General features: G+C 44.2%; 1 protein-coding gene across 1 annotated transcript in view; it reads left to right on the forward strand.

The window, feature by feature from the left end:
- crebbpb (CREB binding lysine acetyltransferase b) overlaps positions 1–16,561 on the forward strand; it is a 40,685-nt gene extending 24,124 nt beyond the window's left edge. The window contains exons 6-31 of the mRNA XM_084925955.1: positions 20–265; positions 355–451; positions 643–780; positions 874–991; positions 1,172–1,334; positions 1,487–1,543; positions 1,809–1,930; positions 2,463–2,651; positions 2,816–3,202; positions 3,439–3,615; positions 3,793–3,967; positions 5,407–5,525; positions 5,623–5,862; positions 6,045–6,133; positions 7,304–7,384; positions 7,526–7,582; positions 7,688–7,765; positions 7,889–7,956; positions 8,038–8,188; positions 10,773–10,919; positions 11,014–11,127; positions 11,241–11,406; positions 11,886–12,053; positions 12,305–12,466; positions 12,786–13,067; positions 13,187–16,561. Coding sequence (XP_084782081.1) covers positions 20–265; positions 355–451; positions 643–780; positions 874–991; positions 1,172–1,334; positions 1,487–1,543; positions 1,809–1,930; positions 2,463–2,651; positions 2,816–3,202; positions 3,439–3,615; positions 3,793–3,967; positions 5,407–5,525; positions 5,623–5,862; positions 6,045–6,133; positions 7,304–7,384; positions 7,526–7,582; positions 7,688–7,765; positions 7,889–7,956; positions 8,038–8,188; positions 10,773–10,919; positions 11,014–11,127; positions 11,241–11,406; positions 11,886–12,053; positions 12,305–12,466; positions 12,786–13,067; positions 13,187–15,580 — 6,185 coding nt within the window. The 3' untranslated portion in view covers positions 15,581–16,561. The remainder of the gene's footprint in view (positions 1–19; positions 266–354; positions 452–642; positions 781–873; positions 992–1,171; positions 1,335–1,486; positions 1,544–1,808; positions 1,931–2,462; positions 2,652–2,815; positions 3,203–3,438; positions 3,616–3,792; positions 3,968–5,406; positions 5,526–5,622; positions 5,863–6,044; positions 6,134–7,303; positions 7,385–7,525; positions 7,583–7,687; positions 7,766–7,888; positions 7,957–8,037; positions 8,189–10,772; positions 10,920–11,013; positions 11,128–11,240; positions 11,407–11,885; positions 12,054–12,304; positions 12,467–12,785; positions 13,068–13,186) is intronic.
- The last annotated feature ends 463 nt before the right edge of the window (positions 16,562–17,024 follow it).

A 17,024-nucleotide genomic window follows, 5' to 3' on the forward strand; every position in this document is an offset into this window, starting at 1 on the left:
TCCTGTTTTCTCCCTACAGCTACGCTAAGTTCATCTGGAGCCAGTCTACAAAATGCCATGAATACAGTTGGACCTGGCCAGCCCAGTGCAACAGCCATCAGCAGCGCTGCAACACAAATTGACCCTAGCTCCATGCAGAGGGCCTATGAAGCCCTGGGCCTGCCATATGGGAACCAGTCTCCTGCTCAGGTGCAGGGCCAGGGTCCATCTCAGCAAAACCCACAGGGCCCCCAGCACCAGCAGATGCGAAATATGAACCCGTTAGGTATGGAATAAAACGAAATGCCAGTTTAGAAGTTTGTGTATAGTTGCTTCTGTGCCAGTTTTTCATAAATTCTTCTGTGTGTTTACCAGGCTCTAATCAGATGAATCAGATGGCAGGAAGCATGGGTACCCCCTCCTCAAACCAGACTGGCATGCACTCTGATTCCTCGTTGTCTGCGCTTAGCAGGTAAGACTTTTCATTCCTTCTGCATCACTTGAAATGAGGTCTACTGTACTGCCCTTCCCAAAATAAACTTCTGCCTCTCAAGTCAGTCATAAATATGTGTTCTCAGTCTCTTCGGTAATTTATTTTATTTTATAGAAGATAATTTTTCAATGTTATTTACAAATTATGTTCAAATTGCGTCCGTCGTACAGTCAGCTGATGCCAGATGGGTCAGTAGTAGGAGGCATGGGAAACCTCCCCGCTGCCACCCCTCTGTCTGCCACAGGGCTAAGGAAGGCCTGGCATGAACATGTTACTCAGGACCTGCGCACCCATCTGGTGCATAAACTGTAAGTGCAACAATAAAACAGCTGTGTTTGTAGATAGATGAGTTCCCATATGGTACAACAGGTTATATTTGCTTATTTTATTTTTTTCATCAGAGTACAAGCCATATTCCCAACCCCAGACCCAGCAGCACTGAAGGACCGACGCATGGAGAACCTGGTGGCTTATGCACGCAAGGTTGAGGGTGACATGTATGAGTCGGCTAACAGCAGGGTAACTTGATAAAGCATCTTCACACTATTCCACCTTCATCCTTTTTGAATATCTTTAAAGCTCTTTGTGCAGCTATCCTTGTGACTGAGATGAAATCATTTTTAAAATATCTTCCTCCCCCCCCCCCTTTTTTTTTTTTTTTTTTTTTTTTTTTTTTTTTTTTTTTTGCCTCCTCACTAGGATGAGTACTACCACTTCCTGGCAGAAAAAATTTACAAGATACAAAAGGAACTGGAGGAGAAAAGGCGCTCCCGGCTTCAGAATCAGCCTAGCATGGGACCAGCTGGGCCACAGCAGCCTCAGCCCAACCCCATGGGCCCAGGACAAGCCATTCGACCTCCTAGTTAGTAACTTAAATTCTTAATCAGCCGTTGACTGTCCTAAGTTGACAGTACCAAAATACCTTATGTTATAATTACTTTAATGTTTCACCAAATCTCTGTTTTTATCTGAAAGCATCTTTTAAAAGAACCTCGACTTATCCTGTCTTCTCAGATGGACCTACACAGATGCCTAACATGCAAAATCAGATGATGCCCCGCATACCACAAGGTATGTGTTCATCTTCTGGTTTTTGTTTTGTTTTTTGGGGGGGAGGGTAGCACTTGAATTTGCATCTTTTATTTCTAACATGCTCTAGTGGTTTGTCTGTTGAATGCCACTTTTATTTGTTTCATTTGTCCACACCTGTTAAATTGCTCTGATACGGGATATCAAATTGATCTGGTTAAGTCTCCCTTATATCCCATTTGGTTATGCATTATTAAATTATATTAATTCCCAAGGATCTTAACAAGATATGTACTTGTCCCCACAGGAATGAATCAGTTTAACCCGATGGCAGTGCAGAATACACAGATGCCTCAGGCACCCATGGGAGCAAGGACTCCCTCCCCCAGGAACCATCCACAGCAGATGAACATGAACTCCATGCCAGCGGTTAGATACACTCCTTTGTTTTGTTTTGTTTTTGTTTTTGTGTTTTGTTTTTCTTTCCCTTTTCTCTTGCCTTAAAGCAGTTATTTTTCTCTGAGCTCACTTGCTTGCTCCCTTAAATTTCTTTTCCCTCTTCTTGACCGTGAAATACACGAGTCTTTAACTGTATATTTAGTTAATGCTCTGTTACTATTGTCACATGGAAGCATCAATACGAAATGTGTTTCCTGTAGTTCACACAGATCTTGATTCATTTATGAACCAGCTGCTAATGAATAATCTGTACTGAAACTACTGCCCAGGCCTGGGCTTACAGCCATTCCAGGTGTAGTTTGCGTCTGTATTCTTCTTTGAGTCAGCAGAGGCTGTTAAGTTTACACCACAGGACCTTCAGAAAAATAGCAGGATGCCCTTGTGGTAGCTTGCATGTTGGTAGCATTTCCTTTAGAAACAAACGATTTTACCTGGCAGACACCTTCATAATAGGTGTTGTCTGTTGTTTTGATTTATCTATTTGATCTCTTTGACTTTACAGATGGGAATGTCTCCATCAAGGATGCCTCAGACTCAAGGAATTATGGGTAGTCATGCTAATAACATGGTATCTCAGCCAGCCAACCAAGGCCAGTTCCTGCAACAGGGCCAGTTTCCTGTAAGTGCGGGTGGAGCGATGAATGTGAATATAGGTTTGGGACCTGCCATGTCACAGGCTAGTGTCACACAGGTGAGAAAGATGCTGAGGTTTTTTCTTAATTCTCCTAGTCTTTTTATTGCACATTGCTTGTTTCTTTTTAAATATATAACATTTTGTGTGTGACTTTGGTGTCACACGCTTTGTAAATGGTTGGTAAAGTTATTCTAATAGTGCGCACACCTTTGTTCCAACAGCCACAAAACTCTAACCTCCCTCTGAATGCACTGAGCTCCATTGGCTCTCAGCTCCCCTGCGGCCCGACAGCTCAGCCTGCCCTGGGTACCACCCCTCCACCCAGTGCCTCTGCCACCCAGCAGCAGCCGCCGCCACCACCACCGCAGCCACAGCCACACCATACTCCCACCCACTCCCAGATGCTTCCACAGCCCTCCACTCCCGTGTCCACGGGTGGGCCCTCCTCCACCCCAACCCACATACCTAGTGGCCTCCCTCGTCCCCCCTCAGCCTTGGGGACACCACCTGACCCTTCTCACCCTCTCACACCCCTGCAGCCCCAACCTGAGCCCTCCAGCCAGATGCAGCAGCCCTCCTCTGTGCAGGCACAGCACCCCAGCACGCCGGTGAGATACTAGTTTTTCCCTGAAAAGCTACCACAGCTCTTGAATTGCTTATGCCTTTTTCACTTTCCTTTAAAGCACCATCCAGGTGTTTTAACCAAACAATATTTCAAATTTTATTTAATAAAATTTAGCTGTCAATATTTTAATCGCAGGAGGGGAAAAAGTTTTTTTTCTTATAAATCAGAATTATTTTTTAAAAACTGGCAGCACTAAACAGTTTCTGTTTCTGCTTTAAGTTGTCCCATCAAACAGCAGCAAGCATAGATAACAGAGTGCCTACCCCAGGCTCTGTGGCTGAACTGAGTTCCCAGCAGGCCCTGCCTGACATGAGCAGCACTGAAGCCAAAAGTGAAGTAAAAGATGAAGAAGACGACAGCAGCTCTCTGAAGACGCAGAATGATGTAAAAATGGAGGTATGTGCAAACTTTCTCCACCACAAATAAACCAGTTCTGTCAGTAAATCTGTCTTGTGGGATTTCAGTAACTTAATCTAAGGTGTTATGCTTCCATGGGTGTCAAGTGCTTGATGGTTTGCTGCCTTATCAGTGTTGGATAGATGGTTAACAATCATTGTGTTAATATATAATCAGGAGGAAGAAACCAAACCCCCAGTGGTGAAGAAAGAGGAGCCAGATGCAGCAGAACCAAAGCAGGAACCAATGGAAACTGAGGAAAAGAAGCCAGAAGTGAAGACAGAACCCAAAGAAGAGGAGGAAAGTGGGGCCAACAGCACGTCAACTACCACCGCTCAGAGCCGCAAAAAAAGTAATGTTACTATATTTAGATATAAGGTGTAAAAAAATTAGACATAGGATGAAATAGTTTTTTGGTATTTTTCAGCACGCTTGAACACCCAAATGCTTGCTCTTCCTTGGTAGAGTGCTCAAGTTAAAGGTGTTATACTTAAACAGCAGCACAAGGAAAATGGCTTTTTCACTCACTCACCACAACACTTTCACTAAAATATCAATGGATGCTTTTCTGTGTATATAGGAAGTACACTCTTGGCCTCAAAATCTTGTTTAGACCCTTTTAGCATGACTGTCTTTGTGCAAGAGTTTTGCGTGATTGTCCACAAGTCTCATCAGACAGGTGAAAAGCTACATGTTGGCTAGCTGTAAATGTTCTATTGTTGAGGGTTGTTTTGCATAGACTATTTAAAATCACTCCACAACATTTCAAAGGAAATAGCCTATCTTTCACAAAAATAGTTGAGCTGTGAGCTGCCCAGCCCCGGAGGCAGGTCGCTGGCCTCAAACCACAAGATTTTCTTCCATCATACTAAACAGCGTCTAAGACGCTTCCTCTGAAAAGCCACTTTTGGTCCGAGCCTAACGACTGCTATTGTGTTGTATTTGTTTGTCCAGAGCATGTTCTTGTCAAAAGCCCTTTCTTTTGTATTCACTGGCAGACTGTAGTTTTGCTTTAATGCTTTAATAGGACAACAAAGAATTTTCTGGCATGTCTCCTGTACATGTTAAACATATGTGATTACTAATGGCTGATGCAATCTGGTTCTTATAGTTCCAATGATCTGCTGTTTTAATTTAACAGATAAAGTAACTAGTTGTTTGAAGCCCTAGCCACTTGTAGATCATTTTCCTCATGGTGGAGCAATTTATTTATTTGTACATCTTTTTAATCCTTTGCCAGACTTAAAAGTATCTAGAGACTATTTTCTGAAGGCTTTTTAAATTCCTGGCATGATGACAGCAAACACTTCAAAAGCATAAAGAGAACCGGGTCCTGGATGTCAGAGGCAGGTTCCACTTGTCACTTCCCAAGAAGGCTGTAATCATTGACACCTAATCGTGATATCAGTGCGATTCCTTTTTTTTTTTGTATTCGTCCCTTTTGTCAATGTTTATCAACAGCTTTATCTACTGGCAGCGTTTTAAAAAAAAAAAAAAAAACAGCATTTGCCTTTCAGGCATTTTAACATGAAGTCAAATTTTTTTATGGGTATTAGTATTTTGTGTGTATGTGTGTTATTTAAGTGTTTAAACTAAGTCTGGAGTGGAAATCTATTGAACAAGACACAATTTTATGCCTGCATCACCAGGCATTTAATTTGTAAACCCAGCTGCGCACCACTGATCAGTACTGAGTCCATTTAGTTAAGGAATGTCACAATTATTTTATTTTTAGACATAGGTATGCTGTTTATGTGTTTTTCCTCATGGGCTTATTCTTGTCTTCTCTAGTTTTCAAGCCAGAGGAACTGAGGCAAGCCCTAATGCCAACACTTGAAGCCCTCTACAAGCAAGACCCAGAGTCCCTGCCTTTTAGACAACCTGTAGATCCAATGCTGTTGGGTATCCCTGTAAGTATACTTAATGATGTGCCTTTACTCAAAGCTTCAAATTGTTATGGGTCATTTGCTCAATCCTGGAATTGCTTCTCTGCTTCTGTTCCTGTAGGACTACTTTGACATAGTAAAGAATCCCATTGACTTATCCACCATCAAGCGCAAGCTGGACACGGGTCAGTACCAGGAACCGTGGCAGTACGTGGAAGATGTGTGGCTCATGTTCAACAACGCGTGGCTGTACAATCGTAAAACATCCCGAGTCTACAAGTACTGCACCAAACTGGCAGAAGTGTTTGAAGCAGAAATCGATCCTGTCATGCAGGGTCTGGGCTACTGCTGTGGCAGGAAGGTAAGATGGCACATCCTGGATAGTCAACACAAGCTACTTAGGGCAGCACACCATTCTGCTTACTGATAAAAGTCACTTACCCTTAGTTTAGTCTTTATTTGGCTGTTGACTTTAGATGAAAGCTGATTGTCACATTTACGTGTACCTTAATGTTTTGGGTTTTTTTTTTTCCCACCCTGCAGTTTGAGTTCTCACCGCAGACACTGTGTTGCTATGGCAAACAGTTGTGCACCATCTCGAGGGATAGCACCTACTACAGCTACCAGAACAGGTAAAGGTGCATGCTTTCTCTGCTGAAGGGATTGGCATGGGTAAAGAGGTGAAGAATTAATTATACAAAGTGGGTGTGAAGTTAAACCCTCAAAAGTACAGCATGACTAAAGATCCCACTTCGCATTCACCATTCTGCAAAACTGTAACCCAGGAATGTGGGGGGGAAAAAATAATTTTACATTGTGCGCCACTTACAGCCCACTTTGATCTTAAGTGGGCCGGACCAATAAAACTGCCCTTTTTCTCCTTGTGTGGAAGTTTAACTTCACATTGAATCCCTTAGATACTCAAAAAAGTATGATTCCAATATTTATTGTTGTTGTTTTGTTAAACCCCCCCCCCCCCCCGGCCATGGGGAGGTCTTCATCATCATGGGCCTTATGTTTGACACCCCTCTAAGGACATAATTCTCACAGGCTTTCCTTTATAGGAGTATTGCACCACAGTTTGAGTTGAGTGAGTCATATAATTCGGACAAGCAAAACGTGCATGATGGGTCCATCCCTCACATCTATCCCTTTAATTTCGTTCTAGGAAATGAGCTCCAAAGCACCCCCTTCTGTGCAGAATCTGTTATTGCAGCTTAAAATTAGTCCAATGGAACACACTTTAGTTGTAGATAATCAATGCTAAATGCCTCAAGATTTCCCAAATTAGAATTAAAGACTTGGACACTGTTGTTAAAGGGAATTTAGTCATGTTGTTTCTGCTTAAAGGAACCGGCACAATTGTTTTTGCATCATCGCTCCTGTCTCTCCTGACATGATCCATTCATCAACTCTTAATGCATGTTGCTTCTCATAAATGATTTCAGTGTAAATGTCTTTACCGTTTTGATTTTGCAGCATGCATGTTAGATGACGATGTTGAACACGAATCATTTAATGTCCTTAACATAGCATCTGAGCATGTTTCCCCACATTTCTGTTCCACTTTGAATGAGAGTGGCTGAATCATGACCATTTTGACTAACCATGTACCTCTGCCTGTGTGTGTGTGTGTGTGTATGTGTGTGTGTCCTTCCGTCTGTCCGCTGCCCATGCTCCGTCCTCGGTTGTTGCTGTGTGCTCCGTTCACTCTGCATTCTGCCACCCGTACGCCGGTTTGCCTGTGCTGCTACTGTGTGTGCTGGCTGCAGTTCACCCAAATATGGCCTTATTGCCGACAGGTATCACTACTGTGAGAAGTGCTTCAATGAGATCCAGGGCAACAGTGTGACCCTGGGAGACGACCCGTCACAGCCACAGACGTAAGTTCCTTGGTCCCCGGATGTCTGAATATCACCCCGTGATCATCGTGGAACCATTTGCTTTCTGGCTCTTGTTCTCTGGAAGGGAATAAATAGTCACAGATTTAACATGAAGATGTTTCTATCTCTCTTTTTGTGCAGGATGATATCTAAAGATCAGTTTGAAAAGAAGAAAAATGACACGTTGGACCCTGAGCCGTGAGTATTCTCTAGACAGTTTCATTTTGATGTGTGTGACTGCAGTGTTGCTTCTTTGCTGCTTTTTACCGAACAGAAAGAAAAAGCACGTTTTTGTCATCGTAGGTTTGTTGAATGTAAAGACTGTGGACGAAAGATGCATCAGATCTGTGTGCTGCACTACGACGTCATTTGGCCGTCAGGGTGAGTATAGCTTGACTGCTACGCTAGACAAATATCTTCAAGCACATATAAGAAATGTTTGACCGTCATAGAATTTATATTTGTTAGTTGACACTAAAAATAATTAGATTTTTCTCGTTTCAGTTTTATCTGTGACAACTGTCTGAAGAAGTCTGGTAAAGCAAGAAAGGAAAACAAGTTTTCAGCCAAGAGTAAGTTACATATACAAGTAAAACATCGACTTCTGACAAAGAATGTCAGTGTTTAAAACATGTCTTTGTGTGTTCGTTAAGGGTTGCAATCCACAAGGTTGGGTTCATACATTGAAGACAGAGTTAATAAGTACTTGAAAAGGCAGAACCACCCTGAAGCTGGTGAGGTGTTTGTGCGAGTGGTCGCCAGCTCTGACAAAACTGTGGAGGTTAAGCCTGGCATGAAGTCTAGGTAAGTGTCACACCTGCTTTACAGCGCTTATTTTTAATTTTTTTTCCTTTGGAGGGTCCAGATGCATAAAAGCATCTGATAAATCTTCAATAGCATTGTGTTTTCAATCTTTTCAATCATGCGGCTGATTCTGCATTTATCTCAGCTAGAAACTGAACTGCATAATGCCTCAGAGAACAGTTTTTGTATTTTGCAGCTCATAGAGTAGAAGGACCGATGAGCTTGTTTCTCCTACAGTATTGGGCAGAATTTAATCAAACTTGGACACCATGGTATGATGACAGCAAACACCAAAATGATCACCATTTTGGGTTATTACCCAAATATCCCAAAGGTTTTTTTTATAGGGACTCATCACTCCAGCTGGACTATTGATCAGGATTTAATCAAATTTAGATACAACGATCACGTAATTGATCACCAAAGGCATATTTTTCATTTTATGAGCAATAACCTGGATCGTTTGCTGAATGCACTGTGCCAGTGATGTGCTAGTTTTAGGAAAATGTGCTGGTCACAGCGCATTGTTGGATAGCCTTGGCTCAGAAGGTAGAGCATGTCATCTACCAATCGGAGGTTGCTGGTTGGCTGCTCCAGTCTGCATGCCAATGTACCCTTGGCCAAGATACTGAAGCCAGAGTTGCTGTCAGTGTGTTCATTGGAGTGTGGATGTTGGATAGAAAGCACTCAGACATAGAAAAAAAAAGTGTGTGTTTGTGTGAATGGCTGAATGAGATGTCTCAAGTATAGTAGAAAAGCTCTATATATGACTAACTAGTCCATTTGCCTGTCCATTTGTGTATTTGATGCCTTGTGCAACGTCACAATGTAGATACATAATGCAATTTGTTCAGATATAAACAGAAATCTCCATGTTCATACTCTCATATCAAAGATCTGACTGTGGAAAGGGAATTGGTTCCGGAAAACATCCGAGTTATATTTAATCTTATGAAAATTGATTTACTTTTTTTTTTCTTCTTCTTTTCACAAATGACTTGAGTCTGTCTTTTAAATGCTCTCGTATCCATCCATTCAGTAATGCATTTTAAACTGCCTGTCCAGGTCTGAGCTGTCTGGGCCTCTCAAGCTAGCTGAGAGATATAATCCCTACAGCATATGCTGGGTTTGTCATGGTGTCTTTTTACAGTTGGACATACCCGAAGCATCTCATCTAGGTGATACTCAGGAGGCATCCTAGCCAGATGCTTCAACCATCTCAACTGCTTCCATTGGGCTTGAGTAGAGCCTTTATTCCTCCACACCAAAATGACCTCAGCCCAGACACTCTTCAAAGGAGGCTAATTTCCGCCACTTCCTATCACTACTCATAGTTATTGCCAATAGGTGATTGTAGGAACATAGATTCACCAGTAAAGTGAAAGCTTTGCCTTTGTGCTCACCTTTAAACAGCATTTACATTACTGTAGATGCTGTGCTTATTTCTCAGTCTCCCACTCCACTCTTCCCTCACTCATGCACAAATCTTTGAGATATTTGCCCTCCTTTGCTTGAGGCAGGCACTTGTTACCAACCTGGAGTGGGAAATCCATCCTTTACTGGGTGGGAACCACGGCATCTGACTTGGAGGCGCTAATCCATGCCAGTTTGTAATGTGCTGCAAACATCCCCACTGGGAGCTGTAGCCCATAGCAGAGTGAAGCCAGCAGAGACATGTTAAGACCAATGAACATGACACCCTGTGCCATTTGGCTACGCCTAGAAATTCTGTTCATAATAGTAATGAACAGAATCGGAGACAAAGGGCAGCCCTGGTGGAAAACAAGCCTACCTTATTGCCAGAAAGATGAACCCAATGACCCATAATCATGAAGCAACCCCTGAGGGGGCACGGTTGAATTGCTTCTTCAAGTCAGCAAAAGTATCTGTAGAGTAGTTGGGGACAATACCCCATACACCTTCATCTATCATCATAGAGGGCACAGAGCTGGTCCAGTGCTCTGCAACCAGGTTGAAAACCACATTACTCCTGTGAATGGAGGTGGACTTTTCTCCACAGGGGAAGGGAAGCTAAAAAGTGTGATTTCCTGTTGAAGTTGATACCTCTGGCTCCCCACGGCCTACAGTGTGGTCAGAGAACTGCTTTCACCTCCCGAGTTATCTGACTTGAGGTTGCTAGATTTTCTTCAAGACTTATGGGAATCTTGTTCCATGGCTCTATGTACCAAACCCCTCCCACACTCGAGTTGGCGTAGTTGGCGGCTAAGAACGCTGTCTTCTGCCAGTACCAGTCAGCTGCTTTCAGAGTTGCACAAGTTAACCAGTCTCGAAAGAATCCCTCCCTTTTGATTGAGAACTCCCTTCACTTATGTCCATCTTCTGCCAGAAGCCATCGTGGGCGGATACTGCGTCAGGCACCAACAACTTTATAACCACAGTTCTGTACATCTGCGTCAGCAATGGAGGTGTGGTACACGGTTCATTCAGACTACATGACCCCAGCTTCCCCAATGATGCTGTTGACATGCCTCTGCCAGAAGCTCTAAGAGCACCCTGACTATACGTTGAGGTGTACTCAATCTGTCCATTGCTGCTGTTGCTTACACCATCTCTGTTTCCGCAGGTTTGTAGACTCAGGTGAGATGGTGGAAAGCTTCCCCTACAGAACCAAAGCACTTTTTGCATTTGAGGAAATAGACGGGGTGGACGTTTGTTTCTTTGGAATGCACGTCCAGGAGTACGGCTCAGAGTGCCCCTTTCCAAATACCAGGTAACACGAGCAAAATGTTAGAGGCATTGCTCTAAGTTTCCTTTTAGATTGTGTGCATTATTCTCACATCATATATTCTGTATCTCTTTTTCAGACGGGTTTACATATCATACCTCGACAGTATTCACTTCTTCAGACCGCGTTTGCTAAGGACTGCAGTATACCATGAGATCTTAATAGGATACCTGGAGTATGTGAAAAAACTTGGGTGGGTAAAAAGTAACTTTACGCAGTGTTGCATTTTAACTCCTTTCAGTCATGTATTGATGCATGTTTAATTCTTCTAAGTGCTAAGTGAGTCATAACTTAATTCCTGACCAGGTATGTGACGGGTCACATTTGGGCCTGCCCACCCAGCGAAGGAGATGACTATATTTTCCACTGCCACCCTCCGGACCAGAAGATCCCCAAGCCCAAAAGGCTTCAAGAGTGGTACAGAAAAATGCTGGACAAGGCTTTTGCTGAAAGAATCATACATGATTACAAGGTCAGAAAATTATACCAGTAAAAATAACTTTGTAACCACCTGTGCATGTTATGTTTCTCAAGACATTCCCAGCTATAATTGAGATTTTGAAGTCTGGTGTTGGCGGCAGGCGGTTACCACGCTGTTCAGCTGAACTAACGTAGTTTGTTTTAGGAATATAAATGATTATCTTGTAAGACTCTGGAGTGGCTGATGGGCACATTTACACTGGATTATCAGTGAATTAGCATTTATTTACCAGCTACAGTGTTCAGCTTATAAGTGTGCAACATAAAGGGGCTCTCCTTGTCTTATTATAAAGACTTGACAATTTTGAAACACTATAATTAAACGACTTAGACTTGATGTAGACTCTGATGGGAGTGATTTTTTTTTTTCTTCCCCTCATTATTTTTCATAAATTCAACTTCCAACTTGTCCCAGTTAGAAGCTCTTGTTGCCCGATTCCCTGATAAGAGCCTTTGTGTGTCTGTGTTCAGGACATTTTCAAGCAGGCAACAGAAGACAGGCTGACCAGTGCCTACGAGCTGCCGTACTTTGAGGGTGACTTTTGGCCTAATGTACTGGAGGAGAGCATCAAGGAGCTGGAGCAGGAAGAGGAAGAAAGGAAAAAGGAGGAGAACACAGCCTCCTCTGAGACAACAGAGGTGGGTTTGATGGATACGTGGATTCAGAATATTTTTATTAATGAAAGAAAGCCTCTTCTGATCCCAGAATCAACAGCCCAGTGTTTTAAGTCCTTTGTCTCGCCCCAGATTGTATCATTCTCAAGTACCCATTATATAAATGCTTTTGGCTTTCTGGCACTGTATAAACCACTCTGCTTAATTGCATAATCTCATCTTGCCTGTTGTGCAATCTCAACTTCTCTAAATGTCCATGTGTGTCTTTTTACAAGGGAGCCCAAGCTGACAGCAAGAATGCCAAAAAGAAGAATAACAAGAAAACCAACAAAAACAAGAGCAGCGTCAGCCGAGCCAATAAGAAAAAGCCTGGAATGCCAAATGTAGCCAATGATCTGTCCCAGAAGCTCTATGCCACAATGGAGAAACATAAGGAGGTGGGAAACCCTAGCAACTATAACAGATTTTTTTTTTTTATTTGTCTCTCCTAAATGAATAAAATTTCATTTCATGTAACATTTCAGTAACTTGACTCTTCTTTTAAAGCTTGGGGAAAAAAATTCAGACAAAGCTGGTAGATTGTTGTGTATGAAATTATAAGTACAGAGCAGCGTCTCTCTTACTGTGCTGCTTCCTGAGGATAATTGAATTCCACATGAAAATTTTCTTCCACACAAGAGTTACGGAATTTGTCACGTTGCACTACACTTCAGCAATGCCTATAGCTAACAGTGTTGCTTCCCCTCCTGCCACCAGGTATTTTTTGTTATCCACCTCCATGCTGGGCCAGTCATTAACACCTTGCCACCCATCATGGACCCTGACCCCCTGCTGACTTGTGACCTGATGGACGGACGTGATGCGTTTCTGACCTTGGCCAGGGACAAGCACTGGGAGTTCAGCTCACTGAGAAGGTGTAAATGGAGCACAATGTGCATGCTGGTGGAGCTGCACAACCAAGGCCAGGACCGCTTTGTGTACACTTGCAATGAGTGCAAGCACCATGTCGAGACTCGCTGGCACTGCACAGTTTGTGAGGTAAGATACAGTTGTGATCATTGACCGTGTTTTAAAAGCAACATCTGCATCGGTTTTGAATTAACACTGAGTTTACATTTTTAACTAAGTTTAATGTCGTCTCTCTCCCCTCTCATCAGGACTATGACCTATGCATTAACTGCTACCACACTAAAGGCCATGAGCACCAAATGGTGAAGTGGGGTCTGGGCTTAGATGATGACAGCAATGGTCAAGGCGGAGAGGCCTCCAAGAGCCCTCAGGAGAGTCGACGCCTTAGTATCCAGCGCTGTATCCAGTCCCTGGTGCACGCCTGCCAGTGCCGCAATGCCAACTGCTCTTTGCCGTCCTGCCAGAAGATGAAGAGGGTGGTTCAGCACACCAAAGGTTGCAAGCGCAAGACCAATGGTGGCTGTCCTGTGTGCAAGCAGCTCATCGCTTTATGTTGCTATCATGCCAAGCACTGTCAGGAGAACAAGTGTCCCGTGCCCTTCTGTCTCAACATCAAACACAAACTTCGACAACAGCAGCTGCAGCACAGGCTTCAGCAGGCTCAAATGATGCGTCGCAGAATGGCCACCATGGCTGGAAGGGGTATGCCTATGCCATCTCCACCTACCTTAAATGCCCCAGACACTCCAAATTCTGTGCAGCAGCCTAATACACCCCAGACTCCCCAGCCCATGTCCAACCAGCCCCAACAACAGCAACCACCAAACCCCACCAATATGTCCCAAGGCTTTCCCAGCAACGGCCGCAGCAGTCAGCCTCCAACACCAGTGCCGCAAGGTAAACCGGGGCCTCAGTCATCCCCTCTCCATCAGCAGCAGTCACCCATGCCCAACATGCCGCACCAACAGCAGCCTCCACAGCCTCGCCAGCAGCAGCAACCGCAGGAGTCATTGATGGAAGCCCTGAAGGTGGCCAGACAGATCGAGATGTTAGCTAAGTCAAAGCAGCCGCAGCAGCAACAGCAGCAGCAGCAGAAGCAGCAGAATTATGCAATGAATGGGATGCCAATGAACCACCCACGCATGATGGGGCCCATGCCAAGCCAAATGCAGATGATGCAGGGGCCACGTGGGCCCCAGGTGATGCAGCAGGGCCAGTGGGGTCCGGGGATGCAGAATCCCCAGGGTCATCAGCCACAGGTTCCTCCTCAACAAGGCCCCATGCCCCCTCAGCAGCCTCAGGGAAACCCAATGCCCCAGCAAGGTCAGCCCATGCAGAGGCCCATGATGCCCCAGCAAGGTCACCAGATGTCTGGGGTCATGCCTACGCAGGGCTCCTCACAGCAGGGCATGACACCACAGCGACAAAACATGCCCCGAGGTATGCCGGGTAACATTGCTCCAAGTGCCCTGCGGGAGCTATTGGACACCCTGAAATCACCCAGCTCCCCACAGCAGCAACAGCAGGTCCTGAGCATCCTCAAGTCTAACCCCCACCTCATGGCCGCCTTCATTAAACAGAGGACGGCAAAATACCAAGCCAACCAACCACAGCAACAGCAGCAGGCCCAACAGCAGAACCCTCAGGCCATGCTAGGATCCCAGCCAGGAATGCACACAATGGTGGGCATGGCAAACCAGGTGCAAAGGCCAGGGATGGCACCTCAACAGCAGCCTCCTCAGCAGGTGGGACCCCAGGGAATGCCATCCATGGGCACCCAAGGCCAGATGGTACCAAACGGAAATCAAATGTTCCGCAGACAGCAAATTCTTAGGCAGCAGCAGTTGCAACAGCAGCAGCTGCTGCTGCAACAGCAACAGCAGCTGCAGCAACAACAGCAGCTGCAGCAGCAACAACAGCAGCTGCAGCAGCAACAACAGCAGCTGCAGCAGCAGCAACAACAGCAGCAACAGCAGCAGCAGCAGCAGCAGGGAGGCTTGCCTCCAGCCCATGGGCAGTTCCCCCAACAGCAGCCGGGACCAGGAAGCTATATCCGTATGCAGCAGCAGCAGCACATGGCTATGCAAGGAGGTGGGGGGCCTATGGGACCGCTCCCTCCCACATCTCAAATGGGCCAACCTGGGATGGGAATGGATGGACAGCAGAACTTCCAGCAACGCATGCTTCAGCAGCAACAGCATCAAATGATGAAGCAGCAGATGGGCTCTTCGGCACAGGCCAACTCGATGAGTCCACAGCCTCACATGCTCCAAGGCCAAGCCCAGGCAGGAGCTCACCTACCTGGCCAGACAATGGCAAACACCCTGGGAAGCCAGGTACGCTCTCCAGCCCCAGTGCAATCGCCCCGCCCACCTTCGCAGCAGGCACCTCATTCCAGTCCCTCCCCTCGGATACAACCCCAGCCGTCACCTCAGCATGGCGCACTCCACTCCAACTCTCCCCATCCCAGCTTAGGAGGTCCCATGTCAGGGTCCATGGAGCAGGGTCACATGGGAACACCAGAGCAGAGCGCCATGCTCCCGCAGCTTAACACACCAAACCGAGGGGGGTTGAGTAGTGACATGGGTATGGTGGGTGACACGACGGGAGACACACTAGAGAAATTTGTTGAAGGATTGTAGCATTTTGAGACAGAAGAAAGGCCTTGTTCTGTTTTCAGCTGCAAAATTTTTCTATTTGCTGATGTAAAAAGCTAAAAGAAATCACAAAATAAATGAGTCTTACGAGGCCTACGGACTGTGAACCAAGGACTACTTTTTCAAGTACACAGAGTGATTTAATAATTGCTGTTGAAGAAACAACAAAGACACAATGAATATATTTTTGGTTCAGACCAGCCTTGCAAGATTTTGCCCTGGTCTTTGTGTTTTAATTTGTTTTTCATTTGTTATGCTCTGGTATTGACTTTTTTAAAAAACCTTCTCTAAAAAAAAAAATTTCATTTTATTATTTTTTATTTTGTACGTTTGCAAATTAATATTGTATTTGTGTAAAGAAGACTGTAAAATTATTTGTGTGGGAATTGTTTTTGCCAGGCTTCACCTCTTGCTCAGTTTCTCTGTTCCTGGCTAATTTATTCTAATATGCCATTTTTCAAAAAGGACTGCCTTTAGGAAAGCCTTAATTTCTTTCCTGTTTGCAGAGTCTAAAGGAGATTAACGTATTTGTATAGCTCTAGGAACTATTGCACACACCCAAACACAATTTGCAGGTTGAAGGTAAACCTGCGTTGACTCTTGTTCATGTTCACAGGTGCAGGAGTGTTCTTTTTACTGGCCTGGGCCCAGTGTTCGTCTTGCAGATGTTCAAAGATTGCTTTGTCTCTCCTTCAGTCTAAAGAAATTCTCATTAAGTCCTAAACCTCTTTCGCCTGTGGTGGGAAATTATCTTGTTTGACTGCTGATTTGTGTTCAGAGAGTTTTGTGCATCATTTTCTCTCGCATTAAACTTGAATTGATGATGAACTATTCTCTAATGTAAATCATGTAGGTGGACAGTAATGTAAATATGCAGAAAAGAAATGAAATCACTGTACAAATTGGTTCAAATGGCTCATTTCGTACTTATATACCATATTGTTAAATAAACCTGTGTGCCACAGACTCTGCCTCGAATCTTTCTGCATGGGGGAAATTCGTATGTGTTCAGCAGCTGGGCTGATTTTTATTTGCTCAATCATTTCTCTATATTAAAAAATAAATAAATAAAACGATCCATTAGATTTTCATCAGTTGCGTGTGGAAGCTTGTTTGGGCCACTGAAGAATTTGTTTGTTTGTTTTGCGGTTTTTTTGGGGGGGGGGGGTTGCCCTCCTTAAGTCAAGGTTTCAGGTAAATTCAAATGATCACTTTGACATTTCAAATTTAGTTGGACATTGACATTTTGAAATGTGTAACCTGAAATTTTGAGAGATGATGAAATTATGAGATGTGTAACTTAAAGTTTTAAACTGATAACCTGAAGTTATTGAGATATGTGAACTGAAATATTGTGAAATGTAACTCAAATTTTGAAATAACCTGAAAATTCGAGGTAAGATTTTAAGATCATAATCTGAGATTTTGA

This window comes from Perissodus microlepis, chromosome 4 (assembly GCF_051167445.1).
Source record: "Perissodus microlepis isolate ML-2025 ecotype Zambia chromosome 4, ASM5116744v1, whole genome shotgun sequence".
In the NCBI taxonomy this organism is placed as follows: Eukaryota; Metazoa; Chordata; class Actinopteri; order Cichliformes; family Cichlidae; genus Perissodus; species Perissodus microlepis.